The sequence below is a fragment of the Frieseomelitta varia genome, unplaced genomic scaffold, assembly GCF_011392965.1.
Source record: "Frieseomelitta varia isolate USP_RPSP 00005682 unplaced genomic scaffold, Fvar_1.2 scaffold_263, whole genome shotgun sequence".
Lineage (NCBI taxonomy): Eukaryota > Metazoa > Arthropoda > Insecta > Hymenoptera > Apidae > Frieseomelitta > Frieseomelitta varia.
The window spans coordinates 533,106-546,533 of NW_025109994.1; the positions used below are offsets into that span (position 1 = coordinate 533,106).

The following is a 13,428-nucleotide window of genomic DNA, read 5'->3' on the forward strand; positions in this document are numbered from 1 at the left end:
AGAACTCTGGCCTAAATCAAATATACAAAATTCATGAGAAATTCTTAAAAAAGAACAAAAATATTCATACATTAGATGAAAAATTGTCAATACGTTAAACTGAGAAATGGGAAATTTTATTATATTACGCAGTAGAATTATTATTTTATTTATTAAATACAAACATTCTTAATAAAATTGTTAATATGCAGTATGAAGTTAAAGTATCAACAAATAATAGAAGTATGTGTAAAAACATATAATAAAATGTGTATGTGTGTGTGTAATGAGTTAATCAATTACAAGGTTACAATATTTCTACTGGTTAGAATTGAAATTAAATTTTGATATAAAATCATAAATAACTTTTAGCATATATGTTCTATTTAAATGTTTATATGCCATTATTTCTTTAATTGTTGAAAATTATGTGTAAAAATTATTTGGTTACTTTAATTCCTTACCAAATCTCGATGAATTGAAGCCGTAAATTTTAATTCAAATTTTAATTGAAAATATATGTTTTGACTCAAAAATTCACAACACAAACACAAATCTAATAGATATTGATTTAAATTTTCACCTGAGAACTTCTGGATAACACTTTTTTCTAGATGACTCTCTCTTCTTTACAGATGAGGCGTTTTTCCTTCCGCCATTAAAGGTGCTCTCCCGCTTAAAAATCGAGAAATATCGATTACGTTCAAGAATCATAGGAAGTGTATTGCCTAGTTCACCGTTAAAGCACTGTAATCGCGCATTTTGTGCGAAATGATTATTTGGAATAAAAAATAAAAAAATTTTGGTCTAAATCAAATATACAAAATTCATGAGACATTCTTCAAAAGAACGAAAATATTCATATACTAGATAAAAAATTGTTAATACTTTAAACTGTTATAATTTCGTGAAAAAAAATTTGTAGAACAATTAACTTGATTTTATTTTAAAGAGTGGATTTTAACAATCCAGAGTTTATTTCGTTCAAAGATATTTATTTTTATAGCATGCAGCAAATGTAAAAATAAAAATACTTTTCTTCTCGAAAATTGTAAAAATTCAAACATTCTCACCGAAGAGAAGTTTTTCCATTATTGAACAATTTTTGATCAGAATCATAATCTTGAAAATTGAAATCTTCCTTTTACATTGAGCCCTTAAAATTATCTGTACGATTTGTTTTCGCCATTTTATTTTAAACAATAATTCATTAATTTTTAACGAATTATAAGAACAAATGACTTCGTATGCAAGTAATTGAATTCGGATTTCTTAACAAATGACTTCAAAATTTCAAAAATGAACGAACGATCTGCAAAAAATAATTTACACCACACAATACAACTTTGTTTGTGGAACCAAATATATACCAAACAATATTTGTGGAAACATTTCTTTGATACTTCCAAACTTTTATAAAATCGAGTTTGTATGATTCACTCAAACTCTGAAATTACACACTAAAATAAGTAAAAAACATCATATCTAATTATGTTGTTAAAAAATATATTTCAATCCATTTTTTTCTAATACCTTTAAATATTTATATTCCTTCATTGATGAAGTATCACCACGTGCAATTCAATAAATAAATCTTGAAGCAGATGTGGCCATATTTTTTTAATTTTATTTTTCATCACTAGTAGTGCTGCAGTGCAAAACTTGCCTGAGTCGGTACGACAGGATGTGACACGAAAATGGTAAGGAGGTCCTGAAACCCCTCAATCGTGGGCCGAAAAAATATGCGAATTGCAAATTGTATGCGAGGTCTATTCATATTTCATATACCTCGTCTGTGTCTGTGGAATAGTCTTAAATCGAAAATGCAGATCACACTACGATATCGCTATGCTATTAAACTGCAATTTCAAGAATATGTAATTTTCAAAAATAAATAATTTCTCTCTGTTTTGTCTTTTTCACGTTGTTTGTATAATATTCCTTTTAAACTTCGATTTCAGAGAAACATTCGTAGAAAAATATTCACAAAGAAAGTTTATAATACAACAGCTCGATTCCAATTTTAACCGTGCGTTCTTAAAAGAACAAACCACAGAACTGTTCTAGAACTTCTTACCTCATTTTTGTTCACTGCAATAAATTTGCACGTGGTAATGGATTAACGACTCGTCTTCTTTTGTTGTCAAATAACATTAATCTCTCTTTGAAAAAATTCGTGTTGATAACCATAACAGAAATGGCGCAAACGATACAAATTTCGTGGGACATTTGAAATCAGAACAGATGGCGATAGGGAGTCCGCGGTTCTAAGTTCATAGTGAAAAATGGCCGGCGCCAACGATTGTTTCAGCATCGGGAGTACCGTGGCCTGTAAAACCTGTTACAAGGAGGAGATCGAAGGCGAGGTGCTAGCATTCGATCCACAAACTAAAATGCTAATCCTAAGTATCCTTTTCTTATAAATTCCCTCAAAATATCGTTCTTCCCGAAAATTACATGTATGCAGCGCTCATCCGTCGCTGGTTTAACATTGCCGCAGTGTAAATAACATTAAAGCTATCTATGATAGATATTGTGAATTTTAATGAATGGTCACTGAGCTACGTTTCGCGATTTCACACGGGAAACGTGTAATATCGCTTGTCAATTATTTGATCATCACCTAACCAGTTACACAAAGTCAGGTTAGTTTCGTCATTCAATCAACCATGCTGGATTTTTCGTTGCTTTTTATTGCTCTGTTTATTCGTTCTTCTATGTGTTTTCGTGCATCGCACGGAAACTTTCACTCTCATTTTTTCTAAGAATTCAGAAACAAACATTTCCAGCGCGGAAAAAAAATTAGAAAACTATGCTTATAACCTGAGAATTTATCTTATAGTCAGGTTCTCTATGACTAAAGTATTATGAATTAAACTGCATTTAATTTTCATATTTCATGATAACAATAATTCCTTAACTGATATCTATCAGAATGTCCGTCATCCAGCGGAACACCAACTTTAAACGATGTACACATAGTAAATTTATCCTTGGTATCAGAGGTCCAAGTAAAACGGGAAGTTAGCCCTACGACAAGTGATCCACCACAAAGCCTTAATTTACAAAAGCTGAACAGAAGAGTACGTAATCAAATAGAAGAGAAAAAAAAACTGGTAATGGCTCTGCAGGCCGGAGTATCTCCAGAAGGACAAAAACTCTTCAGTACTATATCAAAGACTATCCCAGAAATTACGTGGAGTGGAGCAAATATTGTTGTATTTGACAATGTCACAATTAGACCGCCGTACAAAGTTGACAATGTTCATGGAAACACGGAATCTGGAGCATACAAACATGTAAAGAAAGTGGTGAGTAATTTGAAGAACTGGAATATCGTAATGCATTGTAATCCATGTGTTTCATTAATCCAACAGGTTGAAAAACACATTAAAGATACAGAAGCATCGCAACAGGCACAACAGCGGGAACAACAACAACAGCAACAACAGCAGCAGCAGCAACAACAGAAGCAAAAAGGAGGTGCGATGCAATAAAATTTCAAAAAGGCTCTATACCACAAATAAAGCTACCATGCTTTCACAGAAGTTCCAGTCTTTGAGGAAAAGTAGGAAATGATGATAACAAGACACTAAGACGTAAAAAAAAAGCGCCACTGCAAACCTACTACATAAGCCTATCAAGAAAAACCAGCATTACAAATTAAGTTCAGATTTATTCAGAATGAAAACGCACTTTACGGGAATCAAGTGCAAATCGATTATCGAAATTTTAAAGGAATATCAGGCCCATTGATAATATATCGTATGAGCAGCATTTTGTAAATCTTTTCTTTTTTACCTCTTTTGATTTTTTAGCAAAGAGCATAATCTTTGATGAAGAATGCTGTTTATTTTATATAACAAGCTGCCATACAACTTTAGATTTTGCTGGAACTATTGTTCATACATGTGCTCCGATGCAGGTGTGTTTTAGTTTAGTTTAACATTGTTACAAAATATGTTTAATAGTTGTTTACAGATTATTGATGATGGTAGCATGATTCGATTGCCATACGAATATCAACTTTTTTAACTAATGCAAATCGGTGGTCACCATATAATTTAAGTCCGTATGAAACGGTTTAATATATTTTTAACTACTACCACCAATGAAAAGAAAGAGCAAACGAAATCAACGAAAATTTTCATACACAAACCATCTGACTTCGATACAGATTAAAATTTTATGTTTACTCGCGCTGATTGTAATACCATTTTTTTGAAATCGCTCATTATAACACTATCGATCTCTTGGAATTTGTAAACAAACGAGGAGACAAACGTAAAATGTTGCACTTCATTGCGCCTGCGTCGGCACGAGACGACTTCAGTCGCGATACGATACATTGTAAAATGAAAAATGACATTCCCTTGCATAGAGCAAGCTATAAAATTGTTATTTAAAAGAAAACATCAAGCTTGGTTTGTGCAAGGGCAATCTACCCCTCTAATTTGCGGGTAATTTCATTTGCAATGAGACAAAATACAGAATTCGCCTCGTGCCCTTCACGTTTTGAACGCGAAGAAAATATAAGACAAAAAAAGAAAAGAAGGAAAGAAAGATTATAAAAATTAATTACATGAAAAGACACAATAAATGTAATATAAATTCTATCATCAATGTTTAACATTTATTTCTTGATCGATATTTCTACCGAGGAGAGACTATCATCTTACGTTACACACTTTTTTGTACTAAAAAAAAATTTTCTATAAAAATAATCTATTCTACGTTCTTCATTCTATATTTTCGTCTAATTCCTCAATCGTTTCCGTAATATTTGTATTTCGTATAATTGCGTTCAAGTCATGTGTTACACGAGCTATTCGAGCTGCGGCTTTGAATTTGATAGTTACTCGTTGCTTCTCAGCTTTCTTTTTCCACTGAAATGATATGAAATTACACATTAGCATTTATCAAAGAAACAAATTTTTTCAAACGTTTCAAAGAAATGTAACGGCAAGATATATTTTAATAATTTAAAAAGATTATTATTATATATTATTACCTGTTATAGTACCAACTGTTGCATTATTTTCCTATACATTTAATTTTACTTCTATATGCTCTTTTATTGCAGTATCAGAATTGCACAAAAAAAAGATAAAATATCTCTCTTTTCATTTTTATTAAATAAATTCATATCCAGTCGAATAAAAAAATTACGATAATATTCTTTTTAAAATATGGTTGGAATTAAAAAAGTAACTAAATTTAATGCTCTCTTTCTTCCCTAAAGCGAGAGAGAAAGAGAGAGAAAAGAGTGAGAAAGAAAGAAAAAATATCGGTTGAGTGTTTTGAGTGAACGTTTTGAGTTTGTTATACTATCCGCGTGTTCTATATATAATTTTCTCTTTTCTCTAATCAAATAAAACAAGGTAATTTTAATTTCAATCTTATCGGGAATCGCATGGAAATTTGAATTTTATGAAATCGTATACGGACCTATACATAGAAATTACGACTAATTTCGTTTTTGAGCGGGACATTGTAATAAGCGGAATTTTGATAAAACCAATTGTAAATACCTGTAGAAAAGTGTTACAAATTCTGTCAAAGTTATTTATTCAACCCTACGGATTTATAAAGTCCAATAATAATTCTTAAACAATCTTAAAGAGATCGATGCGACAAGTGTTTATCCTAACCTATTTCTAAAGTTGACAAACCAGTGATTGTATAAACGTGTTCTTTAACGAATAATTTTGCTAAAAAGAAAGAATTAATAACAAAATAGTACAAGATAAAACTAATGGGAGACAGAAATTATTCTCCTACATGTGCAGTTTCTACGGTCTCATTGAAAACATGTTTTGTTTGTTTGATTGTTAGTGTGATAATACTTGTGTGTGTAATTGTTAACTCACATTTTCGTCACGTGATGGTAAGTCTGCAACATAATTTTTCATTTCTTCCTTTTTTGGGTCTATTATAGCTAAAACAGACACACAACCATCTACCGTTCCTAGAACTATACTTTTACCATCATAAGTGCTATCAATAGCGCTCAGTTCTGCTTGAACCCTGTAGTTTGCTATGATCTCACAATCCAATGATCTATAAATCAAGTATATGACAAAAATTATTATTATTTTAACGTTTTATCTATTTACCTGAATACACGTATGGTTTTTCTTCCACTATGGTAATAAAGAACATATTCATCTGTGCGGTTGAACATGGATATTACTGTGAAAACACCCTCTGCAACTTTTGGAATGTAGGTCTTCACAGTAGTACCTTTCTTCAATTCTAAAAGTTCCAAACCACCTCTGAAACATTGAATTTGTTGAAACTTTTTGTTGAAATACCTTCAAATGAAAATTACCTGCTGGGTGCATATAAAGTATATTTCCCATCTTTGCTGATATTTCCACTCCACTTGGGGATTGTACGGATAAACTTCTTTTTATTTATATCTAAAATGGTGCCTTTATCAGATCCAATGATTCCTATCCAATGTGGTTTATTTGACATTGGAGTAATACATAAAATATCCTATTGAAAAAATATAAATTATACAAAATTCCTTTTTTTATGAAATACGATTTTCTTCTTTTTATAAATTCTTACTTTAAACCCTGGTAATTTTATTGGTATTTTACTTATTAGTGCTCCAGTATTTGCATTGTAGATGATGACACAGTCTCTGTTGCCCTTATCAGATGCTGGAGCAATCAAAAAAGAATTGTCAGAAGTCATTACAACATTTCGAAATGGTGTACCTGTGTGACTTCTGACTAAATACTCCAATGTAAACATTCTCTTGCCATCTATTAATAACGATTGATTGTTAGTATCATTAAGAATCTCTAAACCTTCTATTAATTATCAATGTACCAGGAATAGTTCTCATAAAAAGAGTAGCACTAGTTTTCATGTTTTCTACTCCTGCAGGATTTTTTGGCCTTGAAACAGCTATGAATTTAGATGAATTTTCGACCAACATTAGTTGCCTCACATGCTGTTGCTCTTCTTTGAACAATACTTGCTCTGTAATTCTGTTCCATATCAGTACGTTACCTGATTCTGTTGAAACGATATACCTGAAACACAGCAACATATGTTTAACGAATTAATTGTAACACGTGTATATAGGATCATTTTAATAATTTACGTGTTTTCCTTGTTTTACGACAAATTCTACATAATTAAAATTAAAATATTTTTTTAATTCATTAATATTTGATCATATTATTTTAATATTTTTTTACGTAGAATGAGAGGATTCGATGTATATAAGAAGGAAAGATTTTCATTCGAAAAAAGATAATGTGGTTATAAATGTTCATAGTACTTGTGCAGAAAACATGAATATGTATATATTTTGTCTTATTCATTTTTTTTTCTAACATTTTTTTCTAATTTCCTTTAATAAAATCATACCATATCATTCTGTATGCATAATATATTGTTGCTTGGGAAATTCGCACTACAGGTAAATACAATTTAAATAATATTTTAATTAATTAACTTTTCTTTTCTCTTTAATCAGCATCAACAGATCTGAAATTAACAATGTCTTTATACAGAATTATTGATCTATTGAGGACCAACTGTGTGTTAATGCAACCTTTATTAGCAATCTTTTTCCAGTCAATTTACATTATCGAATTTTATTTTTTAATATTGGAATTATGAAACGAAATTTTAATGCTCAAAGGATTTCCTGTTCCCTATTCTTTTATCATTATGTCTTTCACCCAAATTCCAAAACTTTATAAAATTTAAAGACATTGGATGAATTTATGTAATAATAATTTTTAATTATTTTTATATGGTAATAATTTTAAAAAATGTTTATAATATAAATTATAATTGATCCTTAGTTGATTAATCTGTACTGTTTTTTTCTTTCATCTCAACTTTCCATTCTTTTCAACAGTAAATCATTTTAAGTAGATTTGTGCCATAAAAAATTTTTTTTTTAACAAGTATACGAATAATCGAACTGTTTTATTAATGAAGCTGATGAGTATGATATTCCAGATCTTTTTATCGGAATATCTGATTTATTGTTAGTTCCTTGTTATTCCTTTATAATATTGTTTTTAGTCAATTTTAGAAGCAACATTTATCTGAATTATTATTTAACTCTGCTGTTTTGTTCTTATTTGAAAAACGATTTTAATTTAATTAAATAGTAAAAATTAATATTTATATCAATAAGAATTATTCTTTAATCATGAATAAATTTTAATTTAATTTAATTTAATAATAGACATTATATTTCGACAAATATTAAATTTTTAAATATTCTGGAAACGAAGTATTGCAAGAAAAGAAAGAAAGATATCTAATGAGATGTGATAAAAAAAAAAGTGAGAAGAATAACACTGTTAATATTACAAATATAGTACTTTCAATCATCACAGCATTTAAGAACAAATCTTACCAAAAAGAAGCTACAAAATTTCCGAACAAATTGATATCAATAGCTACTAACTTTCCATCGTGAGTCATGCAAGCGTGAGTGACAATTGCTCCCAGAGGACTATCCGCCAATTTTGAGATCAGTCTTCCCGTTTGCAAGTCCCAAATTCCCACACAGTCTCTTGTCACTGTTGCTGCCAAGTTACATTCTTCTGCCAAGCTTTCAACGTAATTAAAAAAAGAAAAAAGACCATGAGTAAAAAGAAACTCGATTCATGTTAGGATCAGATATTAGGATAGAATCTAATACCTTATCATATCGATCTGCAACTCGTGCCTGTCGATTACATGAACCTGTTCGAAGATATTGTTAATATTCCACACTTTCACGCTTCTGTCGATACTCGATGTCACAACACTGTTCCAATTCCCAATGGTCAATGCTTCTAGTTGAATAATCCTTGCAAAGTGGGCATCCAGGATTTTCACCAACTCGCTTGTTTCAAGATTCCAGACGTATAGATTTTTCCTTTGGAAATGAGAATAGCTTTCGTTTCATTTTCTCTTTCTTCTCTACCAACGCTACCAGTTAAATTTCGAGGATGTAACTTTTAGTCAGTAATGGGTCACTCTTGTCGAGAATTAATGAAATATACAGTAAGATGCTATAACTAAACATATAAATTCGTAGAAACAAATCGTGTATAATTTACTTCGTCTCATTTTAAAGCATAAAGTCTGTAGTTTCATTATACTGACGTGGCGTTAACACGATCATTCAATTCTAATACGTACCTTACGCCAGCAACGGCGTAATTCTTACTGCCGCTGATCATAATCGAATTCGAGCACATCATTTTCGTGCTGATGTTTCTAACTCCGTTGGGCAACATTAAGACGTACGCGTCGCTCTTGCTCTCCAAGAACCACACGATGAAACCATTGGCACACGTAGCTAGGAGCATCTCCTCTTCCCTGTCCAGCTTCAGTTGCAACAAATATTCCACATCGTCGTTGAAAGCTCTGGGCATGTCGAAAGCTTTTTCCCATTGGCAGGATGTTTCATCGCTGACATATTTCGTGACCCGATAATCTTCCTTAGTTGTACAGGCGTACAGAACTTGTTTGTTGTTGGTCATTACCATTACACTACAGTGATTGACATTATAGAAGGACATATTAAGATCGATTGGAAAAGAATTAAAATTGGAGACGGAGCCCGAGCGTGTATCTTTTTATGTTATATAAATTATAGTTTTTTTTTTTTTTTTTTTTCTTTTAAGTAACGTGTAAATATACTTTATCAGGCTTTTTTTATTTAAATAAAATAAATATATAAATATATTTTATTACATAAATATACTTTACCAGACTTATATATTTTATAGTTTTTTTTATATTAGTAAAGTTTAGTATGTAGTTTTTCTTTTATATTAGTGTATTTTTTTATATTAATAAAAGTCTGATAAAATATATTTGCTAGATTTTTATTAATATAAAAAATACACTAATATAAAAAAAAACTGTATACTAAACTTTACTAATATAAAAAAAAACTTTAAAATATATAATATATATATATAATATAAGTCTGGTAAAGTATATTTATGTAATAAAATATATTTATATATTTATATTTATTTATATAAAGTATATTTATCAGACTTTAAATAGCGAGACTGTTTTCAATTTCTGTTTTTATTTGATATCTTTCGATATATACATACTTGCTATTGTCCAATTGTCGCAATTTCTGAGCAATCGAATAAATATTAATAGTGTGGGACTCCGTTTATCCGAACCGTTCGGGGGATAAGGCGATTCGAATAATAGGAGTCTAGTATTTCTTCATTCTATGGTTTCTTTGTTCGTGTAATAGGAGCTGATATTCGTATAAACTGGATTCACACGGTGGGACAATAAGTTTGGTAACTATTTGAATCACGAAATTCACAAGTTCGCATAATAGGAGCTCAGTCCAATGCATAAAAATCCACAAAGTCTATCACTGATAATTTACCTGTGAAACAGCAAAGGTTCCAGTGATCCTTTTTTCCTATGAGTATGCAAAAGCATGCTGGTGTCTTCCATATTTCCAGACCAAAATACTATTCTATAATCGTCCAAATTTGTGTGCTCCACGCCTGTTTAGAGAAAGCATACGTTCTTTCACTATTTCATTAATTTTTTTATTTTTCTAGTGAACTTGCGAATCTGTATATTCTCTGCTAAATGGCACGTTGTCATTGCACTCACATAAAATTGGCCACTTGTTGGAATCCTCCGGGTTCGTATGCGTATCTAGTAAATTCCCTCGTAAATCGAATCTACACCAGCCTAATTTACCATAGACGAAGAAGAATTGATTCATCAAATGCACTCCGCATACTGGGTCTTCATTTGGAAATGGATTATCGATTACAACGAACTCGCTCGTCAGGGTATTTAACACGACACTCTGTTACAAAGAACATTACTCGAAATTTTTTTTTTTGTTTAGTTTATTTCATGTTATAGTTACCATTCTACCATCGATACTTCTGGCAACAGGAATCGATTTTTATGATACAACACAAGAGAGAATTCAATCTATCGAAGTTCAAATTTCACATTATTAAATGTTATTATACACAGCGAAATTGTGATTGATCAATCATTATTAGAAAGTTCCTCGTTCAAAAATTTAAGGACGGTTGTTAATTTTCTTCAGAGTTAGTAATTAAATTCTTCAGAAACAAATTAATCGTTAAAGGAAATAAAAGCATATTATTGAACTTGGTACTTTTGTATGAAAAAAGAAGAGGTAGCGTTGCATTATAAAATTTATATTCTAAGTTCTCACTGTATTAGCAAAATTTATGAAAAGAAGTTTGTACTATAAAATACATCTAATCAAAGTTGAAATATAATTCGAAATCCATAAGTTTTTATATTACAAAACTTATTAAGACAAACTTTATATCATAAAATGTATATAGTTTGGAGTTCATCGGTTTTGTACCACAAAATTTTACCGCGTCGGAAAGTAGAATTTTAAATGCATAAAATTTCCGTAAAATACGTAAATAAATAATTGGAGGTTCATAGTCGACTATGAAACATTGAAGACCAGATTTAAGATTTGCTTTAAGATTTTTGTATTTTTTGTACTTGACGTCAGGAATGCAAGTTAGTTTTAACATTCTACGTCATTAACTTTGAACATTTTATTTGTTTATTTTTTTTTCTTTTTTTTTTTTTTTTTAATCGTAGAGAAATTAAATTTTTACCTGATTATTAGTAGTAAACGCAGCTGCGTATCTATTGTCAGGACTGAGGACCAAATGTTGCATGATTCCCTCAACGCCGGGATTTACATCCCTCGTCATGTCACTGGTGCTCAAATCCCACGTGATGAATCGATTGGATATCGAGACCACGTACCGATAATCCGACGTTAGACAAAAGCCAAACACGGCGAATTGATGGCCCTCCAGCGAATACTGAAAGGTTCGCGATATTAGGAGAACGTTTTTTGTTTTTTGTTAGCCCATTAAGGACCAACGTTGGACCATTAACGTAACAGTTCATTTACGACTCTTCCCGATTAATTTCGCATTATTATTAAATCTTGGAAATTTGTCTTTTTCCAAGTTCCTGAGCAAATTAAAAATATTTCGACTACGTATAAATATTTAATCGTTGTACGGAGTCTCTACGTGTACATCGAACTTCGTTCAATCGAAAATTCGATCAGACGAAACTTCTATAATTCGGAGAGCCTTTCTGTTCTTCAATTCTACTCTAGTTCAACTTTCCGAGATTCGATCGTATTTACAACGTTAAGATAAATCAATTGCTTGGTCATTATGTAATGAAGGTTAAATTTGTCCAAATACTTTCAACGGTCCTCCAGGGGTGTGTAAGCAATGATAAACCGGAAGCAGAGCACAATCCTTAGCACCGTCGTTATCGCACGCGCGAAGCAGCATTTTCACGTTCACATTGCCACCGATTTCTGGCAATAATCGGCCTATTAATTGGGGCGCGAGCATATCCGGATGCGATCCTAAAATCGCACCGCCTAATCTGAGCGCGTCTGCAACTAGCATGAGTTCTCTGAAACGACAAATGATGGTTCTTTTAAGTCGATGGATATCCAGTTGTCATATTTTTCACTTCTTTTCCACTTTAATTTTTACTTATGCCAATTATTTGTTCAATTGTTCTTTGATCTGTTTCATTTTCTTTCAAGTCGTCCCTGGTTTGATTTTTCATTTGCTTTTGTTCATTTTGTTTAATTAAAATGCGATTCTCTTTTGAAATACTTTTAGAAGATTCGTGAAAACGTGCTGTATACTAAAAACAAATAATATTTAAAAACTAGGTATATCATAATGGTATCTTTTGAAATAGAATTTTCATTCCGAATCGAAACGAATTTTTACTTTTCCTGAAAAATCTTTCAAACAGTTGACTTAAACGCACTTCAGTAAGTGTCTTAAAATTGTGCAAAATCTTTTAAAAACGATAGAAGGATTAAGTATGTCGGGCAATTCAACTTGTAAAAAAAAAATCACAGGAGATGTTGAAACGCTGCTAATAATAACATTATCGTGAATCTCAGATAACGTGTTAAATCACCTAACGATGTTCTGGTTATCGATGAAACTACACGCATCCTCGAAATCGGAAAGCACCGCTTGGAGCGGGCAAGAGCTTAGCTTGGCATGGAGCCACTCGTAGTTGAACAAAACGTTCTCGAACAAATCGTTGAAACGTCGTGATCTGACCAAGTGGAAGGGTAGCTCGCCAAACTAAAATCGTAAATACATTAACTCGTACAGAAAATCGTTCAAGACGTTGTACGCTCGTGTATGTGCACATGTACCTTTCTTAGATTGTATCTGGTGATTGTTCCATCCTTCGAGTAAAACGCTAGAGGTTGCTCCGGTACTTTTCTGTCCGCCACTCCTTCTTTGTCCGCTAAATTAAACCTGGAAATTCGTCTCGCATTGCATCGAAATTCGGAGGAATATTTTGCAAAATATCTTCAAGGTATTTCAAGTGTCTTTCCTTTTTTTTTTTTTTTTT

The 13,428-nt window shown here is 31.4% G+C and overlaps 2 protein-coding genes across 2 annotated transcripts; one reads left to right on the forward strand and one right to left on the reverse strand.

The window, feature by feature from the left end:
* Window positions 1-2,225: 2,225 nt before the first annotated feature.
* On the forward strand, window positions 2,226-4,097 carry LOC122528825 (protein LSM12 homolog). Its single transcript, XM_043654360.1, has 4 exons — window positions 2,226-2,385; window positions 2,914-3,290; window positions 3,357-3,462; window positions 3,526-4,097. Exons 1-4 carry the CDS (start codon window positions 2,265-2,267, stop codon window positions 3,549-3,551), a joined length of 630 nt encoding a protein of 209 aa, XP_043510295.1. The 5' UTR covers window positions 2,226-2,264; the 3' UTR covers window positions 3,552-4,097.
* Window positions 4,098-4,590: 493 nt separating this feature from the next.
* On the reverse strand, window positions 4,591-13,331 carry LOC122528823 (NACHT and WD repeat domain-containing protein 2-like; the record flags this gene model as incomplete). The annotated part of the gene is made up of 15 exons (XM_043654355.1): window positions 4,591-4,865; window positions 5,850-6,039; window positions 6,096-6,254; window positions 6,311-6,480; window positions 6,556-6,755; window positions 6,823-7,028; window positions 8,429-8,575; window positions 8,666-8,884; window positions 9,151-9,504; window positions 10,376-10,499; window positions 10,612-10,813; window positions 11,625-11,837; window positions 12,234-12,453; window positions 12,979-13,151; window positions 13,226-13,331. Coding segments are annotated over 15 exons (2,830 nt in total), but the record flags the coding sequence as incomplete, so codon positions are not given.
* Window positions 13,332-13,428: the final 97 nt, after the last annotated feature.